The sequence below is a fragment of the Mirounga angustirostris genome, unplaced genomic scaffold (assembly GCF_029215605.1).
Source record: "Mirounga angustirostris isolate CCGP_5_RB_7025 unplaced genomic scaffold, mMirAng1.0.hap1 SCAF_9, whole genome shotgun sequence".
NCBI lineage: Eukaryota > Metazoa > Chordata > Mammalia > Carnivora > Phocidae > Mirounga > Mirounga angustirostris.
The window spans coordinates 42289338-42316711 of record NW_026991717.1 but is presented as its reverse complement, the minus strand read 5'-3'; the positions used below and the strand labels follow the sequence as shown (position 1 = coordinate 42316711).

Sequence of the window (27374 nt, the reverse complement as noted above, 5' to 3'; positions counted from 1 at the left end):
GCCATTAGTCTTAGACTTCTTTGCTCCCACTGTTTTCACTATCTCATTGTGGAAATTAATCATTTCAGCTCCTTTCCTTGCGCCCTTGGCATGGGACAGGTGCTTCTCAGCGAGCCTTCGTGGATCAACTACCCTATTTCATTGCTTCCAGACACAATTAATGATATAGCCCTATTTCAGAGATGCTAAAATGTAGGAAAAAATGTGTATCTGAGAATCAATGAATTATGGTCTTTGTCCAAGGCAGGCACCTGGCCGCACGGTGTGGCCCCGGAAGTCTGGCTGTGCTTCTGGGCTCCACAGTGGTGCCTGTCCCCTTCACCCCTGTGGTGGCCCCTGCACAGGAGGATGGCAGCAGAGCAGGAAAGAGGGCCCTCGCTCCCTCCCAGCAGATTGCTGGAACAATCTCTGATCCGTTCTCTTTGTCATGGAAAACCAGACTTTCCAGTTCCTGCCTGGAGCCTCCTTCACACACCTGCTTTGAAGTCAGGCTTAAATCTTCCTTTGGAGCTAGTTTACCCCAGGGCTCATCTCTCTGCGTGCTGGGGATGGGCTGCCAAGGGCTTTCACCAGCTCCTGGAGGGGCTGTGCTCTGCCCTCACCTGGATGCCTGGGGCACGTAGCAGAAGGGGCAAGTCTGGGCACAGCCAGAGGCCTGACAGGACCCCCTCCTAGCTCTGGTCAGCCCGCTCTCATCCTGCAGTCCCAAGGCCTGACTCTGCCTCAGGCGGGTGAGGGTTCCTGCCTGGGGCTCGACTTACTTAGCTCTGAATCCTAACAGCCCAGCCTCAGATTTCTTCCCAGGTTCAGGCCTCCACCCTGGCACCCAAATCAAGGATCAGCCTTGAGGCTCCCCAGGGCCTAAGCCGGGAGGCTGAGGATGCCTCGGGAACTGGTCCCTAGAGGCCTGGCAAGCACGAGGGAGATAAGGTCTGACCCCACCCTGCCCTGAAGGACACGGCTAGAAAGAACATTCTGGCCTATGAGGAGTCTGTGTTTTTTTGTTTAATCCCTTTCTTTCTCACAAAGGAAATGTCCTATTTGTTCAGTAACCTCCTTGCTATTAAAAACTCAGGTAATTCAGCAAAGCATGAAGAAGCCAGCCCTTTCTAACACAGCTCACGTTTGTTTGGTGCTACAGAGTTTACGAGGCATTTTCCCACATATTAGCTAATATAATCCCACCCTGGGAGGTGGAGGGAAAGAAAACGGTGATTAGCTGTATTAGGTGCTTGCTCTGTGCCTACATTGTCTTACTTAATCCTCCCTGAAGCAGGTCGGTGCTTCTCAACCAGGAGCATCAGAACCCCCTGGTAGGTTTGGGGGGGCAGGGAGGGCAGCCCCAGAGCTTTTGATTTGTAGTTAGATCTGGGATGGGCCCAAGAATTTGCATTTCGACGAAACAGGGTGCCTTTGTGACTGCTAAAGAACAGGAGTGAAGGGATTGGGCTTTTCTTCCCAGCCTCCTTCCACCTGTTTCATTTCTAGGGCATCCTGAGTCCCAGGGGACCCTGATGCTGCTGATCTGAGGCCCGCATTCTGAGAACCACGGAGGTAGATGCTCTTACTCCCATTTGGTAGCTGGAAACACTGACGTTCAGAGGGGAGAGGTTAAGTTACTCTCCTAAGGCCATTCAGCCAGAAAGTGGCCTTGCAGATATTCATGGAGGTCCGCCTGGTTCTGGGCTCTGCACACTGTCCACTTCTGCCTCCCCCCACTCCCCTGCCCCTACACCTGCCTCTAGGAACTAATCCTAGCTTCCCTATTGTTTCACCCAGCTGGTAAGCCCAGCTGCAAACACTGAAATGCAGGCCGAGATGCCCCCAGAACACACAAACCTCAATTCTGCAACTCAGAAGAGCTGAGAAATAATTCTGAGTGGGTGGACCATACCACATCCTAACAGACCTTGGATGTCACAACTTCAATTAGAAGTAACTGGAACTACAGCACAGATTGCAGAAATGATAGTGGGTTGGATTGCTGGCCTCAAGGGAAATCCCTAACGCACAGGGAGAGGGATTCAGCTCCCTGGTATGAAAAACATGTTCTAGCCTTTTCTCGCCTCTCTCCTCTGAGTGCTTTGTGCCTCTTCCCATTCATCCTCAGGACGGCAGCTGGACTGGGGGAGAGGTCATGGGGGTGTTTGGAGTTGGCTGAGCCTCTCTACCTTGGGTAAAGACAAGACCCATTCGTAATTAAATCAGCCTTTAATTGCACGTGTTCCCTCACTGCAGTCTTAAGTTGGCTCTTGAGCTCTGAGTCTGCTCTCCATTCTGCATTTGAGTGTGAGGTCACACGGCGCCTTTATCCCAACTACAGAATAGAAAGTAGGGAGATTTAAATGGTTGAAAGACTTCAATGTGAGACAGGAGTCCATCAAAATCCTAAAGGAGAACACAGGCAGCAACCTCTTTGACCTCAGCCAAAGCAACTTCTTCCTAGAAACATCGCCAAAGGCAAGGGAAGCAAGGGCAAAAATGAACTATTGGGACTTCATCAAGATAAAAAGCTTTTGCAAAGCAAAGGAAACAGTCAACAAAACCAAAAGACAACCGACAGAATGGGAGAAGATATTTGTAAATGACATATCAGATAAAGGGCTAGTATCCAAAATCTATAAAGAACTCATCAAACTCAACACCCAAAGAACAAAGAATCCAATCAAGAAATGGGCGGAAGACATGAACAGACATTTTTCCAAAGAAGACATCCAAATGGCCAACAGACACATGAAAAACTGTTCAATATCGCTCAGCATCAGGGAAATCCAAATCAAAACCTCAATGAGATACCACCTCACACCAGTCAGAATGGCTAAAATTAACAAGTCAGGAAATGACAGATGTTGGCAGGGATGCGGAGAAAGGGGAACCCACCTACACTGTTGGTGGGAATGCAAGCTGGTGCAGCCACTCTGGAAAACAGTATGGAGGTTCCTCAAAAGGTTGAAAATAGAGCTACCATATGACCCAGCAATTGCACTACTGGGTATTTACCCCAAAGATACAAAAGTAGGGATCCGAAAGGGTACGTGCACCCCGATGTTTATAGCAGCAATGTCCACAATAGCCAAACTGTGGAAAGAGCCAAGATGTCCATCGACAGATGAATGGATAAAGAAGATGTGATATATATATACAATGGACTATTATGCAGCCATCAAAAGGAATGAGATCTTGCCATTTGCAATGACGTGGATGGAACTGGAGGGTATTATGTTGAGCGAAATAAGTCATTCAGAGAAAGACATGTATCATATGACCTCACTGATATGAGGAATTCTTAATCGCAGGAAACAAAGTGAGGGTTGGTGGAGTCGGGGGTGGGGTGGGAGGGATGGGGTGACTGGGTGATAGACACTGGGGAGGGTATGTGCTCTGGTAAGCACTGTGAATTGTGCAAGACTATTGAATCTCAGATCTGTACCTCCGAAACAAATAATGCAATATATGTTAAGAAAAAAAAAAAGAAGAAGAAGGTAGCAGGAGGGGAAGAATGAAGGGGGGGACATTGGAGGGGTAGACGAACCATGAGAGACGATAGACTCTGAAAAACAAACTGAGGGTTCTAGAGGGGAGGGGGGTGGGAGGATGGGTTAGCCTGGTGGTGGGTATTGAGGAGGGCACATTCTGCATGGAGCACTGGGTGTTATGCACAAACAATGAATCATGGAACACTACATCTAAAACTAATGATGTAATGTATGGGGATTAACATAAGAATAAAAAAAAAAAAGTAGGGAGATTTTCCGCCAGCCTCCCTCCACATTTCGCATCTCATTCTTAGAGTTTGGGAAGGGTCTGGGAAGGACGTCACGTGCCAGGGAAAGTTTGCGGCAACCTAATATTCCAGCAGATTCGGGACCGAAGGTGGGTAGAGGCGGAAGCCTAGAGAACCAGAGAGGTTTGCCCCCGTGGAGGATCCTTTCCTGATTCTTAAAGGAAATCCTTTAAGCCAGGGAATCTCTGGTCTGGGACGAAGGAGAGAGAGCAGCCTGAGGAATGCGGGGGCAGTGCCTGGGTCCCAGGGAGTCCTGCCAGAGCCCAGGGCCTTCCAACCACGGCAGAGAAGCTGGGCAGGAGGGCCGGTGAGGGGCTGCAGCCCGCTCTCCCGCATCCCCAGGCCAAGCCACCATCACACCAGAGTTCCCTGCGCCGGGATGGAGGGGCTGGCCCGCAGGGCCCTGGACTCCAGGAGAGGTGGGACGCCCACCCCCTCCAGGAGCTTACATCCCATCTCTTTTGAAGGCTTATCTGATTCCTCCCAGATATCTAGCAGACAGTGGTTTCTGTGTCTGAGCGAGCTCACATCTGGGGAGCATCGAAGCAATGTCAAGTGTGCTCGGGGCTGGAGCGCGGAGCCCACTCTCTGCTCACATGACGTGCTCTTAGGTCCTTGGTTCCAACACAGTCATTCTTTTTGGTTGCTCTGTTGTTTTGAACATACTAAGGGTTTTTTGTGTTGGTTTTTTTTGGGTTTTTGTGGGAAAGGGCCAAAAAACTTCCAGGGTAAGGATGACTCTCCCAGCCAGCTGGAATTTGTTAACTCTTTTATTGCATATAATACACACACAGAACAGTGCATCATCATCAGTGAACAGCTTGATGACTCCTCACTATCTGAACACAGCCCCCACACCAAGGAACTAAACATGACCAGCCCCCACCTCGCACCTCCTTCCCGCCACCCCCATTGCACGAGGGCACCTGCCACCTTGACTTCTAACGGCAGAGATTCACTTCAGCAAGCTGGAGTTGATCATTCGCTCACAGGGCAACCTGACTTGCAACTGTCCCCCGGCTCAGAGTTGGCAGAGCTGCTGGGGCTCAGCAGGATTGATTTGGGACTGATTTCCGGTGGGAAGGGCCTGCTCAGCAGTTCTAAACCCAGCACACCTCCAGCTGCTGCTTCAGCCACCCCGGAGGGGTGCACAGGGGCAGGGCGGGCCCCAGCTTGGCCATCAGATGGTCCTCCTGTCTCCAGGCGGGCCAGCAGGGAGGTCAGCCTGGTGACTTTGTGGAGGGGGAGTGGGGGTAGGGTTCTCTTTCCATGTGCTTCTAGAAGTCCTACCCTATGTTCCAGGCCGCAGGAGGCCCCTGGATCAGGATGACTCAGCAGCATCTACGTGCAAAGTAGCTGAGGTCTGCACCCTGGGAAAACCAACACGTGGCATTTGGTTGGACTTGCCTCATTCAGTGCGGCCCTCATGGCTTGGAAACCATTTCCCCCGTAGCACCCATGCCAGGCCCTCTGTTTCCCCGGGTGACGCTGACCACGGGTGCCAGCTGCCGGCCTGGACCTGTCCGCCTCCCTGGCCAGCCTGCATCCGTCCTCCTTCATTGGCCCGCACTGAGGGCTGACCCCACATCATGTGCACTCCGTGCACTCATCAAAAGCCAGATTTGTCTCTGCGCTCAGCCCATGCATGTCACGCACCATTAGACTCTGCCCTCTGCTTCCTCAGCAGAGCACTGCTCAGGGGGGTGCAGGGCAAGGGGGAGGGAGGGCTGGCCAGAGCTAGCGGTCAGGAAATGCTTCTGCGCTGCTCCCGTCACCCCGCACATGGCCAGCCTCCCTCCCGAGGAGCCCTGAGGCCCAGACTCTGCTCAGTCTTCCTGGGTCGAGTCATTTGCCTGGCCTCTCCTTCCCTCTGACTGCCATCCCCAAACTGGATGTGAAGACCTCAAATAGGAATTCTGCAAAGGCCAGACACCTTCCTGCCCCCCATCCTTCCCTCTCCAGCCCCCACTACCACGTGACTCTCCCTAAAACACAGATTACTCCCTGCCCTGCTCCTCCATCTCTGGGACAAAATGAGAAGGGTCCAGCCTGCCCCTCCATGTCTCCCCTGCTCGATACAACCTCTGTTTCTGACCTTAAGAGTTAATCACTCCCCTGGAACTCTTTCTGTAGATGTTGCCCCCCATATACCATCTTGTTGTTTCTTGTCTCCGCTCATGTGATGCCATCATCATCTTAGCCAACAGCACTTCCTTCCTACCCCCACTGAATCCTCTCCATCCTCCAAGGTCCAGGTGAAAGCCCTCCCCCTCCAGGGCGCCTTCCTTGACCATCCAGCCCTAGCACTCTCTTTCCTCGGAACCCTCAGAGCACTGAACCATTTATTCATTACCTGCCATTCTCTATTCAGCTTTGAATTGGGAGTTGTAAGTACTCCCAGCTACAGAGCACAGCCTCCCCTTCTAATTACTCACCCACTTAGCAGCGTGTCTTGCACAAGAAAGTACATAATGATGGAGCCATGCAACGCCAGAGCCAGGAGACCTTGGCCTGTAGGTGGTTGGCGAATTAACTCAGTGACTTTTCTATGCCTCCCGGGCTAACAAACAGCCAAAGGCTAGCTTTTGCAAATCTAAGTCAGACTTTGCTGTGGATTCTGCTTCCACTGTGGTGATCAAATCCTCTGCCTGTCAACCCTCCTCCCGTGCCAGGGAGGCCAGTTCCAGCCTCCTCTTTCCAGAATAATCTATCTTGTCCCGTGCTCCTGACTGTCCCTCACAAGACATTATTAACATTCTTGCACTTGTCCGTGGACCTGGCACTCGGCCTCCCATTCCCACCCCAGCTGATGACCAAATTTCCAGTCCATTTCACACACTGGCTGAGCTAACTTCAAGCTGCTTATCTCGCAGGCCTGCCAGAGATGGCTAATGTCATTCTTGTCAATGCCCCGGAAACCCCGCTGCATACTTGACATCCCTCTCCCTTCTCACGCACGGGGCAGGCATCCCTCTCAGTAAGGACAGGCCATCACCACCTCTGAACTCCGCATGCTTACAAACATGGCAACAAGACGTTAATTCTAGACACGCGGACAGCTTAAATTCTGGGGTCTGAGCCAAACTTCCAGAAAGGAGCCCTTTATGCTTTGTTTATTGTAGAATAAATGTCCTATGGAGGAGAAGGTCTCTCTCCCACCCAAGGCCCTTGCAGTCTGGAGGTAACCGAGGCACATTCACCTGGGAGGTCTGGCAGAAATCCTTGCAGGAATCTGGAAACCGGAATGCTAGGATTCATAGTTTGAGTGCACGGAGCAGGCTCCTGTGCTTGGAGAAAGTACGGCATGCAGCCCGTGCGGAACGGTTCTTTAGAGAAGCCTTTGTGCTCCCTTAATGATACCAGAGTCCTTCTTCTCAGCCCCCACAATAACCTCCACAGATCATGGCGTTTCTGGCTTTTTCATTAAATACAGCCATCTCCTCCAAAAAGTATTTAAGGGGCGCCTGGGTGGCGCAGTTGGTTAGACATCCGACTCCTGATTTCGGCTCACGTCATGATCTCAGGGTCATGAGATCGAGCCCCATGTCAGGCATGTGCTCGGCGCAGAGTCTGCTTAAGATTCTCTCTCTGCCCCTCCACCGCCCCCACCCCCCGCGCTCACTCTCTCTAAAGTAAATAAATCTTTTTTTAAAAAAAAAGTATTTAAGATCTCTACTTACCAAAATAGCTCCACTTGGATCCTGCAAAGAACAAAACAAAGCAAAGTAAGTACAACGGAGCTTAAGCAAGTGAGAGAAAACGCTACAGATTGGATTTTGAAATGGGTGAGGTCGGAAAGGAGGCGGATGCCCAGACGGCAGGACATTGTCAGAGTCTGTGTCACGTCGGCCGCTTCCCAGAGCCGCCAGGGGGAGGCGCGGGGCCGCGAGTGGGTGCAGGGGCTCAAGGACCGCGGAGGCGGCTTCATTAGAAGCCTCCCAGATCCTAGAGAAGCCAAATTTTATTTTCTGAAGACGTAAAAGAAATTCACAAGGCTCAAACCCCAAAAGCTCCCAAAGGGTACACAATGAAAGCTCTTCCTCCCACCCGATCTCCCTGCTTCCAGGAGAGAGAAAGCCAGTTTTATGAGCTGCTGGGAACATTTTCACGGTGACTACACGCGCATATGTAATCACATTCTTTCTCCCCATTTCTGCAACACAGATGTCAACATACTGGAAACACTGGTAGGCCTCTTGCTCTTTCCCACCGAACAACACACCCTGGAGAGCCATTCACATCAGTTCCTAAAGAGGAGAAAACTCCGCTCAAAAGGAAAGTTTTTCTTTGAGGAAGCTGCCCCCCTCCCCCGAGTTAGAATTTCGGGGGTTGGGGGAGAGAAGGTGTAGGAGAGGTTCTGCCAGGAATATCAGGAAAGTCACCTACCACCTCCCACTGCACACCCTTCACGCACAGAAGTCCCCCGTTCCTACATCCAAACATATTTTGGAAAAAGAGATGTTGCAGAGTTCCACCCTTGGTACCCTGCCTGACACCTCCCTCTTCACCTCCAGAAGGACACAGAGACCCTGAGACTCGGGGTGCCTCAGGGGACATATCCAGGGAGAGGGGACTCTTCACATCCCAAGTACCTCTCCTGGCTTCTCTTGCCATCACGATGCGGGGCCCACAGGGTACAGTCGGAAGAGGAGGCTCTCACGGCCCCGTTCTCTCTAGGGAGATGATCTGCAGCAAAACCTAACTGACCAGCAACCTGCACCCGTCACAGCAACCGAGCATTTCCTACCCAAGGCAACAGTGATTTTTAAAAGCAAAAAGAGAATTTTGCTGCTTTTGAAAAGCTAGTTTAATCCCACGGTTTTCTGTTGTTCTGGTTCCTTTCTTTGCCTCAGTGCTTTTAATGAATTTGGTTTTTAATTTTCAAAATGGTAATTGTATCTAGTTACACTTGTACATGGTTTAAAGTGTCAGATGGTTCTCCAAGGCTTTTTAATAAAATATCAGGCCCCTGACACCCCTCGCTATTTTCCTGGTCCCTAGAGCACTTTGAAGCCTTTTTCAATCTGGATAGTATCTCCACATCTCAGTAAAATAGGCCTGCAGGGTTCCTCCATGATTTGTTTAGGTTGAGGTGTTATTACTGTCCTCCCTCCCTGGAAGAGAAGTGGTGAGGTCTCTGCGCACCACCTGCAGCCTATCACCTTGTTTTATATGTAAGGCAATGACAGTCCCCTGCATGAAGTGGAAGATCAGTGCCTGCTAAGAAGTGTCTCTCCACATTTACCAGTACCTCCAGCAAACTTGGGAAATCTTCGAGTCTCCTTCTCAATCGCCAAGGAGCGAGGGGGGCTGGTGTTCAGACACCTTAGAATATCTAATGAGTACTTACAGACCTCTTCCCCATAAAAATGTCCATAGGCTTGGACACACAAAATTTCATGTACAATTAATTTCAGGAGGTCCGCAGAACCCCTAAAACCTGCTATGGACCCCACAGGAGTTAAGAGTCCCAAGATTAACCTCCCGGGAATTAGCAATTAGCTGAAGACATGCAGAACCAAACCTGTGCGTAAGCCCCGAGTGGACTGCCAGCGCATTCCCCGAAACGACACTGGAAAGGAACAAAGAAGGCATTGCCTTGGAACCAAGCTACAGGGCACCTCAAACCTCTTCAGGGGTTTTGTCTGAGGGCTTCGCTACTGAAATCCAGTTCTGGATTTCAGAGCTAGAAGAAACCAGATCATTGCCAGGTAGCCGGGCAGAGCACTTGGAAGCTCAGCACACAGACGTTCATGAGGATTGGGGGAGTTCATCCTCACAGCTAACCCGGAGAGATGGCCACTCCCGTGATCCTGGAGACCACCAGAAAAACAGCTGCAGCCTCCGAGCAGTCCTGCCTTGGCCAGGACTTTAATTGCACCTGCCCCCAAATCAAATCATAGCCTTTCATATTCCACCTCTTCTGAGCTCTCCCCACCAAAGCTTGCTAAGCGGAGGTCTTCCCTATGGTCGAGGCTCATCCTTAGATGAGGCATCCAGGAAATACTGCGGGCAGCTCAGGGGCCAGTGTCACAGAGTGGACATGGGGGACTGAGACCTCCGGTGGTGACACAGGACCGGGGATGCGTTCTTAAAAAACAGCAGCATCCAGAGTGAACTTCCCTGCCTTCCTCTCTCCAGGCAAGCCTGCCTGGTCCTCAGGCCCTGGTGCTTTGGGTATAAATGACAGTGTCCGGAAGGACTGGGGAGCTGGAAGCTGGGGAGAAGCAGCACCGTAGAAGGAAGGGGAGGGTGGTCTGAATGTTGGGGGGGTCATCTGATGAAGGTCAGGGCCCAGCCTGGTCCCTCTTCAGCTCAGAACTGACCCAAGGAAGACTTTCTGAAGGGACGTGTGTGTGTGTGTGTGTGTGTGTGTGTGTTATTTGGATGTGGCGCCTCATGGTTCCCCGCCTCCTGGTTAGGGCAGGAGTCCTGACCACACGCAGAAGGCAGGCCGGGCCAAAACCCCTGCGGCTACCTGCACCTTGGAGGTTTCCTCAGGGAGCAGGCTTTTCCAGGAGGGACCTTTTTCCTCTTCTGTGTGGGAGACCTGGGAGGCCCAGCTCGATGCCTGTTAGAACCTGCAGGCCTACTCTGTACCGGGCGGGGAGAATGCCCGGCGAGCTCACTGAGGAAGTGGGACAGACGAGGATCCAGGCCAGGGGTTCAGGGCCCTGCCTGCTTCCTGATCTGGGTGCTAGAACCTTCTCTGAGTAACCGTCATTGCCAGAGACTGCTCAGCTCTCCATACCAGGTTCAGGCAGAGCAGACTCTGTGAGAAATCATTGAAATGTTCCCCACAGCAACTCAGCATTCAAAGGTTTTCTCCAGAAGACACGTGACCTCACCTTTTTATGCTCCCTCCTTCCCCACTCCAGTCATTTTTTTCCCCCAGACATTTACCAGTGCCAAATGCTGGGAGTTTAAATGCTCTGGGAGGAGGGTAGACCACACTTTGACCTCATTACCTAGTTTAACCCCCCTCTACTCCCCACCCTGTGTTAATACTGACACTCTACATCTCGGTGACTTTGGCTTTGACCTTGTCCCCTGAGGCACTTAAACAGTCAAGAAACCTACAGGAGGAATAACAGAATAAAAACTGTGTTCTTGGACTCTAGGGGTAGGCAGGCTGGCTACTCAGTGTGGGGGTGAAAGTGGCTTTTTGACTGCAAGCTCCCCCACCCCGACTTGGAAAATGGGGAGAGAAGGAAGGCAAAGGAGGAGGGGAAGGGAGGCAAAAGGGCAGGGGCTAGGGCAGGGGCTAGGGAGAGAGGGAGGAGAGGGAGGGGAGGGCAGGGATGGCAGGGGAAGAGAGGGAAGGGAGGAGGGGCTGCCCCAGAGTGAGGGTAGTAACAGGCTTTCTGGAAAGAGCCAATGAATGGCTGTTTCTCTCCTGTCTCAGAGCAGCTTGGAACTACAAGGGAGATTTCTCACAAAACTTCAGGTCCCGGTGCAGCTTTCTCAAAAGGGGAATACGTGTCAAAGTCTGCAGTTTTAAAAATTAATTTCCACTTTCATGTAACCCCTTTCTTCCACCAATTTTTTTTTTTTTAATAGGCTCCATGCCCAGCATGGAGCCCAACGTGGGGCTTGAACTCACACCCCGGAGATCAAGACCTGAGCTGAGATCAAGAGTCCGGTGTTTAACGAACTGAGCCACCCGGGCGTCCCCCAACCTTCTATTTCTTCTGGACCAGACGAGGGAAATAATACCAAGCATATCTTACCAGCCAGTGGATTTGAGTTAAGAGTAACGCCAACGCTGTGACAGGCCAGCTCCCCCACCTCCCTCCTACCCAGCCCCACCGACACCGTGTGACCTCCAGCAGAGAAGGAGGCTCTGAGTCTTCACGCTACAGAGCAGGATCAATTTCCCACACCACTGTCTAGCAAGGGAGGATCCATTTCCAGCCATCATAGTCACTTTCAGCCCTCCTACAAATATTTCAGCCTAACCTCGGTCCAGGACCGATAGCACCTACAAATGTCCCTACAACTTGGAACACACTCTGTCAAGGGCAGGAGCTACCATCAGTTCCTGGGGAAGTTTCCACAAAACTCACTATCTACCCCCAGAAAAGTGCTCAGCCAGCAGCTGGAGAGGCAGGCAAAAGCTTGTCATCCTCTCCTTGCTCCTAAGGATTAACTAACCTTGACCTTGGCTGCGCACCCAAACTCACTGCCTTGACCCAAGGTCCCCACACCTCCTCCTGCCATCCCCTTGGGCACCCTCAGCCTCCAGCCTTTCGGGGTTAAGAGCCCTAATTACACTCAGAAGTGAGGTGTGTATGCTCTTCCGAGTGCACACACACGTTCAAGACAGTAGAGCCCTTCTGGAGAAAAACAATGATTAATAATGGGATGCATCATCCCTTTGACTTGGAGGTAAAACTTAATGGTAAAGAGCCTCTCCTCCAGGGCACCTGGGTGGCTCCGTTGGTTAAGCGACTGCTTTCGGCTCAGGTCATGATCCTGGAGTCCCTGCTCGGCAGGGAGCCTGCTTCTCCCTCTGGCCCTCCCCCCTCTCATGTGCTCTCTCTCTCTCTCATTCTCTCTGTCTCAAATAAATAAATAAAATCTTAAAAAAAAAAAAAAAAAAAGAGGCTCTCCTCCAAAGAAAAGCATCCACCACTGCGGGAAGGTGCTGCAGCTGGGGCATTGCAAACCCTTCCTGCTAACCAGGCGGCTCCGACGCCACATGGACTCCTCGACCATCTGCACGTGGATCGCGGATCCGGGCACAGCATTTTAAATCCTGGTTCCCCTTCTCCCTCCCTCCCCCCCCCTTAGCAAGTTCCCAAGCCACCCACCCCTCCAGAGCTGGGGCGAGCTCCGAGAACACACGAGCATGTTTTAATCCGAAGACACGTGCTTCCCCCCATCGCAACAGGTCGTGCGTTCCAAAGGCAAAAGAATTTTCCAAAACGCGTTTTCCAAAGTGTCTAAAAATACGCCATTGGAGAGTACGCTCCCCGCCAAAAGGATTAGCGAGCCCCGCAGGCAATCCTCCGGGCCGGTGTGGCTGCGCGCCGGGGACTGAGGAAAGAGCGGGCGGACACTTTACCGTTGAGCGGCGCTGGGCCGGCCGGCTGTGCCCTGAAGCAGAGGAGCAGGAGGACGGCGGCGGCGCGCAGGCTGCGGGGCATCGCGCGGCGGGGGCGGGGCGGGGGCGCCGCCGGGTCGGGGAGCGGGGGCTCGCGCGCCTCTGCTCGCGCGCTGGGGACCGCGTGCGCGCAGCCCGGCCGAGCGAGCGCGCCTGCTCTTGGGCGCCCGGCTCGTGGCGGGCCGCTCTTATAGAGCGACTCAGCGCCAAGCACATGATGTCATCGTGCGCGGGGGAGCACGCCCTGCCCACAGCAGGTCTGGCGCCCCGGTGGCGAGCTGAGTGGGAGCCCGACTTCAGCGGCGCTCGCCGGGGAAGCCGGGTCTCTCGTGGGAGCGGCGGGCAGGGGTCGGGAGAGCCGCCTGTCGTCGGCCCCACCGGGGGGGGGTGCGCCTAGGGACCGGCTCCAGGGGTCGCTGCCCCGGGCTGTCGCAGCCCTTACCGGGAAGCCCCCTAAGTACAATGCCGGGTGGGCCAGGGCCTCCTTCGGGGGCCCCCCTCGTCGTGTGCCAGGCACACGTTAGGGACTGGAAAGGAGAGCAGAGAGGTTGCGTTCAACTCCGAATCGCGGCCGCTTGGACAGTGCAGCCTGGGAAGGTCTTGCCTGTTCACGTGGACACAAAGAAATTCATTTAGAAGAGCTAAATAGCGCAGCAGGGTACACGGTGAACCGCTTTCCGAAGCAGTTAGACTTGCCCCAGTAACACGTAAGCTGCTTCACAGTATCAGTCCGTTCTCTCGGAAGCCGGGGGGAGCGGTAGCCCTTCCGTGGGTTAGCCGTGGAGGAAAAAGGCGTGTTGTTGATGACCTACTATGTGTCAGGCACTGTACTAGGCGTTTTGCGTTGTGTCCTGGGTTCAGCTTCCAGTGCATATTATCATCACCTGTTGCTCATTTCTGCCCACGTTTCACACATATGTGTATTCTTTTTTTTTTTTTTAAGATCTTATTTATTTATTTGACAGAGAGAGACACAGCGAGAGAGGGAACACAAGCAGGGGGAGTGGGAGAGGGAGAAGCAGGCTTCCCGCCAACTAGGAAGCCCGATGTGGGACTTGATCCCAGGACCCTGGGACCATGACCTGAGCCGAAGGCAGACGCTGAGCCACCCAGGCGCCGAGCCACCCAGGCGCCCCACACATATGTGTATTCTTTTAAGTACGTATCTGTGTACATCTAGTTATATACATGTGGCTCTGATCCCCCTTTGTAGTTAGTCCATGTTCACTTGTTAAAGATTTTATTAACCTGCTGCCTCCAATACTTGATAAATCTTTCTCCTGCTGTTACTGCCCCTTGCTGTTCCCATTGTGCTTGTCATTTGTGCTTCTGGCTTCCCTGGGCCTCCCAGTGTCTGTTCTGCTCCCCACGCTGGGCTCGGTTTCCTTCCTGCTCTGTGACCTTGCCTAGTCTCTTAGCTTCTTGCTGCCTATAGACATTGCTCCGACCACATGGTCTGATGAAGGGTACTCACCCAGCCCTGGTACATGACCCCTGATTTTGCGACTTGACCCATCCTGCCCTATTCTGTTGGCCACCACAGCCTGACAGCCCGACCAGCCTCACATCTCTCAGGTCTGTGCTGACTCTCAGCCTGTGTGGACTCTCAGGCCGGCCTCAGCGACCAGGGAAACCACTTGTCCAAGCAGGTTTTGGGGGGATTGAGCGGCTTCTGTGCTGAGAGTCACCAGGAAGCACATGCCACCCACATTAAAAGGGGTGCTACTGTTCTGTCCCTCTCAGCTCAGCGATTGTTTGCATTAATAAAGAGCTCTGAAGTCTTTTTAAGGAAGTAGTTAGAAAGACAATCTTGTCACCAGCACTTCCAGGCCACAGCAGGCTGAAGGATGACCTTTTCTGCCTGCAACTCTTGATAAAGAACCTTGAATAAGCTCCAGAGCAGTGAGTGAGCATTTCACTTGGGGCTCTTAAGGCATTCCTGTCTCTGATTTGTCATCAAGGGCTTTAGAAGATGAAATGTACTTGAAGGACACAAGAGGTAGGGAAGAGCCCCTGCGGCCTCGGAGATGCACAGACTGAACCCATGCAGATGAAATCACTCATCCCACAGCTCACGACTAGATACAGGGAAACTGGGCCATGTACACACATTTGGTTACTCTCAGTTCAGGTGTTTTATTATGTCTGGCTAAACATTAAGTTCAATTTGTCCTGGAACATGCATGTCTAAGTGTTCTCCAAGGATCCCCAGAGATGGGGGCGGGGGGGGGGGCAGTTAAAAAAAGGGATGGATTTAATAGATCAGTAAGGCAAGATTGTGAACTGGGTGTAATGGAGATATAGGAGAGGGTTGGGATGTTTACTGCATGTCTGGATCAGAGATGTGGTTAATTAGTAAAGAACGGATAGCAATTAAAAGAATTGAGGATATAAACTGAGATTCAGTTGCCCTAAGTGCTTTGAGTGATTTTTTTTTTTTTTTAACTTTAGGGGATCAGAAGGGTGGAAAAGCAAACAGGAATGGATGGAATGACCAACCTTCTAAAGTACTGAAGCCAAATGTCAAGCACCCCTTCGCCCCTCAAAAAAACAGCACAAACCTAACCAGGTTAAGTTCCCAACTCTGGGAATCTTCCCTGCCAGAGGCTTCCTGAGGCCTGCGTAACTGGACACGTCTGGGCTCGTTTGGCCATCATCAGATGGGGTGCTCGCCAGCCAATAACTAAGCCATTACTCAATGGGTTAAGGTGGAAAAGGGACCTTCAGCACTCACATTGTGGTAACTGGCCACCAAATGACATGCCCAGACAGACGGCTCCAGGGAGAGGAGCTCTTCGACGGTGTCACCGTCAGAATCGACAAGGGGGCGAGGCCGATGAGTCAAAGGGCAGAGGAGTGTGGAGGAAAGGAGCCAGAGATTTGGTGTCCGGAGTTCTGGGCTGAAGTGCCTGCCCCACCACTACTTACCGAATGGCCTTGACAGTGGTACGACCTCCTGAAACTTCAGTTTCCTCATTTGTAAAGTGCAGGTTGTCATCCTGGCCCCTGGGTCACTAACAGAATTGAGATCTGGATGGAATGAGATAAGGCAAGTGGAAACTTTGCTGTTCATTCCTTCACCCTCTGTGTGCCAGGCACTGTGCTAGGCTTCGTCCTTGCTCTTAGAGAGTGTGTAGATGTAAAACGGTCTCCTGAACAACCATATAATTAAGATTGGATTAAGTGTGATGCAAGGTTGATGTATAACCAGAAGGGATCCACTCTGTCCTGGGGCGATGAGGGGAGACATCACCCATGTAAGAATTAGATTCTGTGACTTCATAAGACCTCTGAAATGCACAGCTAATACCGGGCTCTTCTTTCTCAAAGCTGGCCCCACTTGCCCATACACAACCTAGTCATTGGTCTGTCAGGCATAATGGTGTTAGTGTAGAGACTTTGATTTCTCAGGGTAAGAGTTAACCCTTCAAACAGTGTCACTCAACTGGGAACGCACCTTTTTACGGCTAAAGAAAGGACCGGTCGGAGGAGAACTAACATTTACTGAGTACCTACTGTTTGCCTGACACTGTGCATGGCACTTTATTCTTACAACAACCTGTGGGGTGGGTGTTAGGTTTGCCATTTTACAGATCACGAATCTGAGGCTTGAAAAAGCTAAACCCTTTCCTTGAGTGAGGCTTTTTGAGTGGCAGAGACTGAATCCTCAACCAGATGATTCTCTGTCGCCACAGCCCAGGAGGGGCCCTTTTCACAGCTATCCTAGCAAATTCTTTGGATGGGGATGTTCTACTTCTGGATCCTGCTGAGATGGGGATTCTCCAGTTTTCTAGATGTTATGATCATTTATTTGTTGATGAGGGGCACAGTGTGGCAATTCTGACAACGAAATAATGCTCAGCATGGGACGCTGCTGTGTCCTCCTCCCCAGTCCCCATGGGGTGACTGAGAGCCCCTGCCCTCTGATCAATGCCGAGCACATCTGCCAAAATGTGGGACAAGGAACCTGAGACCACAGAGCTCTGATTCGACACAGTTCTCCAGCCAATGAGAATATGAGCCCGACTACATAGTTCCTTGTTATATCAGTGAGCTCTGCTTTGACCAAGAAAAGGGGGTATGGAGGAAAGCAGAGGGAGAGAGAGAGAGAGGGAGGGAGGGAAGGAGGAAGGAAAGGGAAGGAGAGGAAGAAGGAAGGAAAAAGCCAAGGGATTTCCTTTGACTGGGTAGTGACTGAGGTCTCGCATGGACCCTTTGATCCTAGTGCAGATGTCTAGGTCTTTGAAAATATAGTCACTTTTGTAGCTTTATCCACATCCGCTGCTTTGCTCGTGGAGCCGTGGCCTGGAGTCACAGCCTGTGTGTGAACCCTGGCTACCCTGCTCGCTTTCAGGCAGGATCAGCTAGAGGGCAGAGTGACCCGCAGGAAAGAATGCTGAACTCCACTCTGCCAGGAACGAGCTCTAGGCCTATAGCAAATCTCCTGGCCTGCATCGGCCTCGGCTTCTGGATCGCTAAGTCGAAATAAGAATGTCTAACCCCACACTGGGCTGTGAGTGTGGGATGAGACCATAGATGTGGAAGTGCTTTGGAAAACCAAATAAAAGTACTTGACATACACAAGATATTCCTGAGAGAAGGCTTGAAACAAAGGTTGTTTTGATCTCAGCCTTGGTTTACTAATCGAGAAAACGAAAACTGGATTCCAACAAGGGACTGACTGGAAGATCCCATTCAGCCCGTGCCCCCAGTTACCGTGGCAACTTGTGACTCTGGTCCAACTACTTGTCCACCGACTCCTGTAGCGATTGCTTCTGTCGAGTGCGGAATCGTGGTTCATCATCAGGGTTTTTATAAAGCCCTCTTCATGATTAATAAAAAAATGACAGTAATTTAAAATTCTATGCACAGGGACTAAGTTAAGTTAGCATTTTAAGTGAAAATAAATGTTGGTGCAATATGTTTCCTCTTTCCAGGTAAACTATTCTGAAAACCATGGTCAGCTGACAAGAGACTGTTTACGAGATATAATTAGACTACAAGAGCGTAAGTTTTCTCACATCTCCTTTCACCCCTGCTGGTTGGATCCACTCTTCTCTAACCTCAGGGTTTTGGTCCAGATCCTATTCTTCTTGTTCTCAGTGTGAAGCACTGTCCTCTCTCACCCCTGTCCTTCAAACCAGAGGACAGTCATAGAGCACATCCCAGCAAGTGCATGGTGCCAACCTAAAGTGGTACTCCTGATACCAATTCTGACAATTTCCGCCTGCAGTTAGGAAGGCCCAGTGACACAGGGGAAAGAGTTTGGCATCACATGAACCTGGGTTTTGAAAGTCAGCTCCACCACTCACTACTCATGGTAAATTGGGCAAGTCACTTAACCTCTCTGAGTTTCAATTTCCTAATTTCCTTTTTAAAGAGATGAGGGCCATAGAGTAAGTATACCCCCCAAAGAGCAATAGGGAGGAATAAATACAATAAGCGTGGCCTGTAAAGAACTTAGCCCAGGGGCACATAATGAGCACGGTATTAATGGTAGTTCTGTGCTATAGGAAGGCCTCAAATGGCTAAAGGGGGACGGTTTCACCCGTAGTTTCTAGTTTAGGCAACCCCACCAACTTCCCTCATTTGGGCAACCACACCAGCTTTCATGAACCCTAAGAGAAGAATGAATGATGATTTCCAGACATCTCTTTTCCCCTAATTCTACATGTCGGCCTCTCAAAGAATGTCACTTTTGTCCTAACAAACCAGTCTTCCTACTGAGGCAATAATGCCTTTTAATCAAGTAGACTCAGAAGTACTTTATGACAGGAAATGCCTGATCACTAGAATCTTGGAGCTGGGAGGTATTCCTGAGCTCAGAGATACCGCATGCTATTAGAATAAGCTGGTAATTTCCCTTTGCTTAGATACTCTTGTTCTGTACAATTGCAGGAATTGATAACCTGATCCTTCATTTCCGTTCCTTTCAAAGAAAACTGGCAAGCAACCCATCTTCTTTCGGCCCCAATGCCTGACAGAGAGCTCAGTAGGCTGGGACTCTGGTGCAGTTAACATAGCTGGTTTCGGGCGCCTGGGTGGCTCAGTTGGTTAAGCGACTGCCTTCGGCTCAGGTCATGATCCTGGAGTCCCGGGATCAAGTCCCGCATCGGGCTCCCTGCTCGGCGGGGAGTCTGCTTCTCCCTCTGACCCTCCCCCTTCTCATGTGTTCTCTCTCTCATTCTCTCTCTCTCAAATAAATAAATAAAATCTTTAAAAAACAAAAAAAAACAAAAAAAAAAAACATAGCTGGTTTCATGGCATGGACAGTTGGAGGCCGGGGAGCTTCCTTACAGACCCTTCTAATTGAGTTGCTTCTCTGGCCAGAGGCCAGCCCTGACAAGGATCCAGCTCCCTCTCAAGCCCCGAAAAAGGGCTCAAGTGTCCCCCGTGGCCAGGAGAGTGGATAGGCAGCCAAGGCTTCCTAGTTCTCTCATCCAGGACGGCGCAGCCAGTGAACTAGAGATACTTCCCCAAGGAGAGGCGGCGTGCTGAGCGCACAGAGTAAAGAAGTCTTACCTAAGGAGCTAACTTCTTTATGCCCACCCCATCCCCCATCCTTGAAATTAAGAGTTTGGGGCTCAGGGGAGAGGAGAGGGGCTGGAGGTTGAATCAATCACCAATCACCAGTGATTTCATCAATCATGCCCGTGTAATGAAGCCTCCATAAAAAACCCAAAGGGACAGGGTTTGGAGAACTTATGGGTTGGTGAGCGCATGGAGATGTGCGGACAGTGGGCCCTGGAGAGGCATGGCACCCCTACCACAGACCTCGCCCTGTGCCGTTCTTCCATCTGTTCCTGAAGCTACACTCTGTTATAAAAAAAGGGTGAGCTAGGCAAAAAAAAGAGTTTGAGGTTCACTTTGCAGTGGAATAAATTATAACTAGATTACTTACATCTGCATTTCAGTTTTTTAACACTGATATGCAAAAGTTAGTTTTCTTCCAAAGATTTTTATTTATTTGAGAAAGAGAGAGAGCAGAGGGAGGGGCAGAGGGGGAGAGAAAGGGACAAGCAGACTCCCCACTGAGCATGGAACCCGACTCAGGGCTCGATCCCCTGACCCCCGAGATCATGACCTGAGCCGAAACCAACTGTCAAACCCTTAACTGACCGAGCCACCCAGGGGCCCTTGCAAAAGTTGATTTTGATAGGCATATCTGTGTTTTCTCTACTCAACAGGATTTGATGGATGGTAGAAATGATCAGAGACAGAGAGAGAGTCCTTAAAGGATGTTCAGAGAATTAGAAAATTAGAACCCAGAAACGTGGGCTCTTCCTTCAAATTGTTTCCCTTGGGGGTGCGGCACAGGAAAGGGAAATATCTCAGATTACTCAGTCATTACACTTTTATTATAGAGACTGTGCCATTTCGTTCCAGTGAGAATTTGTAAGATTCTTTTGAGATATTTAGGGAGGACTCCATATGCCGTAATTACAAAGTATATCGATGCTTGCAACTGTAGAGTTGTTTGTTTATAGTGAAGGCATCTGATCTGTGCTAAGAAGGATCTTGGAGGTCATTACACTTCTGAGAGAAAACCATGTGAACACAATTCAAAGGAAAGAAATCAATTGAGAGATCGTGAATAAAAGAAATGCCATCACAATAGGTCTATAACTAGCTGCCCGCAGAAGGAAATGGGGAAGAAGGCAGAGAAAAGTTATGGAAGAAACAGTGCTAACTTGTGGCCATTGTCCAGACTAAAGGGGAAGCTCAGGGAAGTCAAAGATAACTCTGTGGTCTTCCACCTGGGGCATGAGCAACATGATGATTCTGTGAAGATTCAACAGAGTCCGATGCTGGACAAAGCAGGCCCCGCCAAGACTGGAAACAGAACTCTCAACACTGAACTAGAACAGGGAAACATCTTGGCCAAATGATTTTTATAAACAAAATTATCTAGAGGGAATTCATAAAAGGAAAAAAAATTGCCCACTAATCCATCCGAGCTGACAATAACTTCTTGCCCATTCCATTCTCAAGTTCTTGTCCGTGACAACAAAAAATATTTATCCAGTTACCATCAAGTAAATATACCATATTGTGGACACAACTTTTTAATAAAAACCTAGCATTGGATCATAGCACTTTCCTACATTTCTACGTGATCTTAATAATTTTTACATCGACAACATCTTTTTTTTCCCCAGATTTATTTATTTTAGAGACAGAGAGAGCAAGCAAGAGGGAGGGGAAGAGAGAGAGGGAGAGTCTTAAGCAGACTCTGTGCTAAGCGTGGAGCCCAATGTGGGGCTCAGGCTCATGACCCTGAGATCAGGACCTGAGCTGAAACCAAGAGTCAGACGCTCAACTGACCGAGCCACCCAGGCGCCCCTGCATTGACAACATCCTAAGACAAGTTTCAAGAAGTCATGAAACCTGGGAATACCAGCGATTTAAAACAGGGAGTCAAGTTTCTTGAGGGACTTCCTCAAGAAGATCAAGAAATTCCTAGAAGAGCAACAAAGATATAAATCGAGGGAATCAGATACATATGACAGTGAGTAGATTGTCTGAAAGTCAGTGGCTGATGGCTTTGGGGACAAGGGGAAGTGATTATATACATAGCACTGACTGGCCTCTGAGAAGTGAGCCCACAAGGAGGGGTCCAAGTTCACAGCCCAGGGCAGGAACAGCCATGGTGCATGACAATGAGTCTTCATTCTAAGTTCACATGGTGCTCGGTGTTTCATCGATAGGCCCTTTAAAGAAGTTCTGGGCCTCAGAGCTCCTAAAAGAGCCCAAGAGCCAAGACCAAGAGCCAAGGACACTCAATGAAGGGAAAAGTTTGGGGTATCATCAGAGCCAGACATCCAGGACAGATATTTTATTCCTTGTCCCACTTCTAGGCTGCCAACCACCCTCCTCCCACTCACTGGTTCTGCTTTTGCTCTCCTCCTCTCTATTTCACTTCTTCCTCCCCCTTGAACTTTCTCCATCTTTCAGTCTGAAGAAGCAATGGGCTGTGGTCTTCCAGTTCCATAGATGAAGGGCTGTCCTGGGGAACCTAAGGCAGGAAGAGGGGAGGGAGGAACTCAGACCTGGAGGAGGGATTAGCTAGGACAGTAGGAAGTAAAAACTATGACAACAGTGTCCCAAGAAACAAGGTGATAGTTTTACTTGTTACACTTCTGCATTGTTGAGGTGGTTGTTTTTTTTTTTTTAAACAAGTCTGTTACAAATTGAAAGTCACACAAGTTAAATTTTAAAAACATTGAAAGAGGCAAATGTTTTCTTTTTTCTTTTTAAAAATATTTTATTTATTTATTTGAGAGAGAGAGGGAGAGTACAAGCACGGGGGAGGGGTAGAAGGAGAGGGAGAAGCAGGCACCCCGGTGAGCAGGGAGCCCGATTCGGGGCTTGTTCCCAAGACCCTGGGATCATGACCTGAGCTGAAGGCAGATGCTTAACCGACTGAGCCACCCAGGCGCCCTTCTTTTTTAAAATGAAAGAAGCAATAGACTAGTGTTGAAGAACAAAAATTCACCTGAGCAAATTTGAAGATCTAAGTGGCTTCATTAAGTGATTCAAGAATCAGGCAGCATCCCATCTTGCAAATGGAAGGGAGCTCCCAGAGGAGTTGTACCAAATGGAAGGTTTTTATAGGAAAAAGGGTGGGACAAAGAGGTTATTAGCAAAAGAAAGGATCAGTCCAGGCAAGGCCTTTCCCTCAGGGGATGGGGCGGGGGTCTCATTCTGCAGAGTATTTCATCTTCCCTTGGATGGATGGAGGTGGGGGGCGGTGGATGGAGAGGACCCACGGGACAGATTGCCACTTGGATGCTGACCAGAATCTCCCTGACTGACCGCTGAAGACTACTTTTCTAGGAGAGGTTGAAACTACAGTTAGGTTAGGTGTTAAGTCCCTGTTTCGAGACTTGGCCTCAGTGATGCCATGTTGAGCCTGTGGTTCTTTGTCACACTACCCAAGGAAGAGTCAACAGTGCCAACAAAAGCAGCAGAAAGATCCCAAGTGGCAAGTGCAGAGAAAAGGTCTTGGATGACCGGCGGTCCTGGTCTGTGCCTCTGAGAAACCCGGTTCTGCAAACACAAAGAGTGAGCCAAGTAGGAGAGAAATGACAACAGATGAGAGATGGGTCATTTAAAAACATCAGCAGGGAGGACAAGGAGACAAGGCAAGAGCAGAGAGAGCCTCAAAGATTTGGAAAACTCAAGGCAAATAAGGAGAATAAGAGGAGCTGCCATTTCTGAAGCCAGGAGGGAACGTTCCAGGTGGAGGAGAGCTGGAGAAAAAGGACAAGAGGAGCAAGGAGAGAGCAGCCGGGGGTGGGGGTGGTCACTGCAAAAAATGGTCAGCTTTTGAAAATTTTGTACTAGGGAAAGCTTCCAAACAGGTATAAAGCAGAGAAAACGGGCGCCTGGGTGGCTCAGTGGGTTAAGCATCTGCCTTCGGCTTGGGTCATGATCTCAGGGTCCTGGGATGGAGCCCCTCATCAGGCTCCCTGCTCAGTGGGGAGTCTGCTTCTCCCCTTCTCTGCTGCTCCCCCTGCTTGTACTTTCTCTCTATCTCACACTCTCTCTCTCAAATAAATAAATAATCTTAAAAAACAACAACAACAGAGTATAGTTAGAATGAACCCCCGTGTACCCATCTCCCAGCTTTGACAATCAGCAACTCATGACCAACCTTGCTTCTTCTTCTACACCCTCACCAATTCATCATGCCTTGCCTGGGCTGGTTTGAAACAAATTCAAGACTCAACATTCTTTCAGTGGTTCTCAACCTTGACTGAACATCGAAACCCCCTAGAGGGCTTGTTCAAGCACAGATTGCTGGACCCTAGCCTGGGTTTCTGATTCAGCAGGTCTGGGGTGGGACTGAGAATCTGTGTTTCTGACAAGTTCCCAGATGATAACCAGTGCTGCGGATCCAGGGGCCACACTTTGACAATCACTGTATGATTTCATCTGGACATACTTCTCTCTCAGAAAGGACCCCCTTATTGAAAACATAATCACAACGTCACTGCCCCTCACAAGAATCTAGACTAATTCCTTAACATCATGTTTTCCCATCTGTCCTCTTGGTGGTTCTACTAACCACTTGTTCGATTTGTGCTCCCAAAAGGTCCATGCATTGCAATTGGTTCATACGTCTCTGTCGGCTCCTCTGACCTCCGGGCAGGGTTTGAATCAGTAGCACGAGGAGTACTTTGAGGAGTCGTACGGACAGATGTGCAGCTGTGGATGTGAAAAGACCACGGCCGTTGGGTCTGACTTAGAGGCTGGACCGGTCATTGAAGGGCTCTGTGGCTCACATGCCTCATTTGTGAAATGAAGAGAATAAGCCTATCTCATGGGAAACTGGTGAGAATTACATGAAAAGTAAGCCTGTGGCATGGTATCTGATACATGGTTGGGCTAAGGAATCAGAAGATGTGGGTTTGCAGAAGCTCTGTGACCTTGGGACTAGAGACAGGTACTTCTCTGAGCTCATTTCCTAATCAGTAAAGTGGAGATGATAATAGTATTTTAGGGGCGCCTTGGTGGCCCAGTTGGTTGAGCGTCCGACTCTTGATTTGGCTCAGGTTATGATCTCAGGGTCATTAGATCAAGCCCCGCAGCAGGCTCCACACTCATCAGGGAGTCTGCTTGAAGATGCTCTCTCTCTGCCCCTCCCCCCACTCACGGTCACTCCCTCTCTAAAATAAACAAATAGGGTCTTTTTATTTTTATTTTTTTAAAGATTTTATTTATTTATTTGACAGAGAGAGACACAGCGAGAGAGGGAACACAAGCAGGGGGAGTGGGAGAGAGAGAAGCAGGCTTCCCGTGGAGCAGGGAGCCCAATGTGGGGCTCGATCCCAGGACCTTGGGATCATGACCTGAGCCGAAGGCAGACGCTTAACAACTGAGCCACCCAGGTGCCCCCAAATAGGGTCTTTTTAAAAAAACAGTATTTAGAGGGTTGTGAATGAGCTAATGGGTGCAAACAGCTCAAGCACGGTATCTAATGTGCAATAAGCACTTTAATTTTTTGTTGTTTTTTTAAAAAATACCCATTATTACTAGGAGCAGGGTGAATATCACTTTTCTTCTGCCTGAGTAGGAATGCCTTCTTAGAATCTGGATTGTCAAAGTCAGGCATTGGGAGATCCCAGGTCATGTTTTTGTGTTTCCCACCTCACTTATTTCTTAGTTTGGTTAATGGCACCATCCTCCTCCCAGGTGCCCAAGTTAGAAACTTCGGGGGTCACCTTGGACGCCAGCTCACATTCTGTGCAGCACCCATTCTAAAGGCTTCTTCCTTCTGGGAGCTTCTGGGATCCCAAACAGGATGAAAGAGCCGGACAGGGCCTGGTACACAGCAGATCCTTAATCGACACTGAGGGTTTGGTTTTATTGCCATCGCCTCGGCTCTCCTTCTGACCACGGCCCTCCGCACCTGCACCGCCCAGCGACTCCACCAGCCTCTGCCCTCCAGCCTCTGGCTCCTGTCCACCCTGTGGATGACAGCCTTTCTCCTCTCCCGCCCCCCCCCCCCGGCCCCCGATCTCTGACCACAGTGTAGCTGGTGCGGTTTATGCCCCGCTCATCGTCCAGCAGTGTAAGGAGCTGCTCTTTTCTTTTTCTCATTTTCTTTTTTTCTCCCTCCATCCCTGAAGCTTCCATTTCCCTCCTTCCCACAGGCCTTCACTCTCCTGGTGTTTTTTTTTGTTGTTTTTTAAAGATTTTATTTATTTATTTGACAGAGAGAGGAGGGCGCTCACAAGCAGGGGGAGTGGGAGAGGGAGAAGCAGGCCTCCTGCTAAGCAGGGAGCCCGATGTGGGGCTCGATCCCAGGACCCTGGGATCATGACCTGAACCGAAGGCAGATGCTTAACAACTGAGCCACCCAGGCGCCCCCACTCTCCTGTTTTTGATAACATGTTCTTGGCTATGTATATGAACTTATAAAATACACTATTTTATTGTGTGTGGTTTCTATTTTTAAACCCACCGTTCCCCTGGCAGATCTCCCCCCACTGCCTACAGCCTGCACTCTGGTGAGATGAATTTTAGGACCCGATCCTTTAGGACCTGAGCAAGGGTTTCTCTGAAGCAGAGGCCAGGAGGGGCATCGCTGAGTTATACTGTCCATGACAATTTTTTTAAAAAAGATTTTTATTTATTTGACAGAGAGATAGAGAGAGAGCACAAGTAGGCAGAGTGGCAGGCAGAGGGAGAGGGAGAAGCAGGCTCTCTGCTGAGCAGGGAGCCCAACGTGGGGCTCGATCCCAGGACCCTGGGATCATGACCTGAGACGAAGGCAGACGCTTAACCGACTGAGCCACCCAGGCGCCTCTGTCCGTGCCAGTTGACGCCGAGGAAGTACTGCCAGGTTATCCCTGAGAACTACAGAGCTCTTGGCCTCTAATGCTCCATCCCCTCCACGGAGGGACCTGACAGCACACTAGCAGGGCTTCAGTAGCTTAAGCTCATCCCTAGGGTGACCCCAGCCCCCTTGGAGTGTTCACCTGGAATGGAAGCTCAATGTGGCCAGGAGAATTTGTTGTTTGTTCTAGCAGGTAGGCTCCCGAACTTCCCCTTAGAGCAGTGACTTTAGAACTCATGCAATGATAAATTCTTTCTCTGCCCTTTGAAATCAAATCTACCAGCCCCAACGGTTTCCTCTCCTCTCCTGGCAGGGACTACATTGAGCCATCACCTTGCCGCAGCCTGGAGCGGCGGCTCCTGTCACAGACACAGGAGAATTTGCTTCTCCTCTAGATAAGCCCCGATGAGCCAGTCCAGGCGGCCTCGTCACAGACTGAGCCCTCTTAACACCCGCCTCAATACCTTTCTCTTCTGCACATCCTTTAAGTATCTCCCTGCCTTAGAAATGTTGCCAGCCTTTTGTTTTGGAGGAAGTGGAGTCCCGTTCTCCCTGGATTCTTTTTCCCTCTTGCAACATAGTTACTGAGTAAGACCTGTCCCCACTGCTTGAGCTAGTGTCCCGCTTTGCTTATCTTTGCTCTGCCCTGGACCGTGCCCGCAGTGTACTTTCCCAGCGGGTCAGCAGAAGAGTTTCAGACCTCGCCAGAATTTGGTGTTATGCGGTTTCCTGATTTTTGCCAACCTCGCGGGTAAAAAGAGATCTCTTGCTCTTGTTTTCATTTTCATGCATCTGTAACTGGTGGGGTTGAGCGAAACTAGTGGACTCTCTTGTGTGAGTCACATATTTATATTCTTTGTCCATTTTTCTATTGGGTTCTCTGTCTTTTTCTGACTGATTGGTAGCACTTTCTTATATATTCTAGGTAATAATCCCTGTTGGTTTTAGAAGTCTCAAATATTTTTTTTCTCACTCAATCACTAATTCTGTTAACAATATCCGTCATTATCATTAATTCTGAAACAGTCAAATCCCTCAATTTTTTTGGCCTCTGATTGTACTTTTTAGGTCTTGGGTTGTTTGGGTTTTTTTTTAAGATTTTATTTATTTATTTATTTGAGAGAGAGAATGAGAGACAG

The 27374-nt window shown here is 50.1% G+C and overlaps 1 protein-coding gene across 7 annotated transcripts in view; it reads right to left on the bottom strand.

Moving 5' to 3' along the window:
* CA12 (carbonic anhydrase 12) overlaps nt 1–13038 on the bottom strand; it is a 56467-nt gene extending 43429 nt beyond the window's left edge. For 6 of the 7 annotated variants that reach the window (XM_064570341.1, XM_064570342.1, XM_045899909.3 and 3 more), the window contains exons 1-2: nt 12852–13038; nt 7465–7485 (exon numbers count right to left, since the gene is read on the bottom strand). In XM_064570341.1, coding sequence (XP_064426411.1) covers nt 7465–7485; nt 12852–12933 — 103 coding nt within the window. In that variant the 5' untranslated portion in view covers nt 12934–13038. Of the gene's footprint in view, nt 1–7464; nt 7486–12597 lie in introns of all 7 variants that reach the window. The other variant, XM_064570343.1, reaches the window with a different exon arrangement.
* Nucleotides 13039–27374: the final 14336 nt, after the last annotated feature.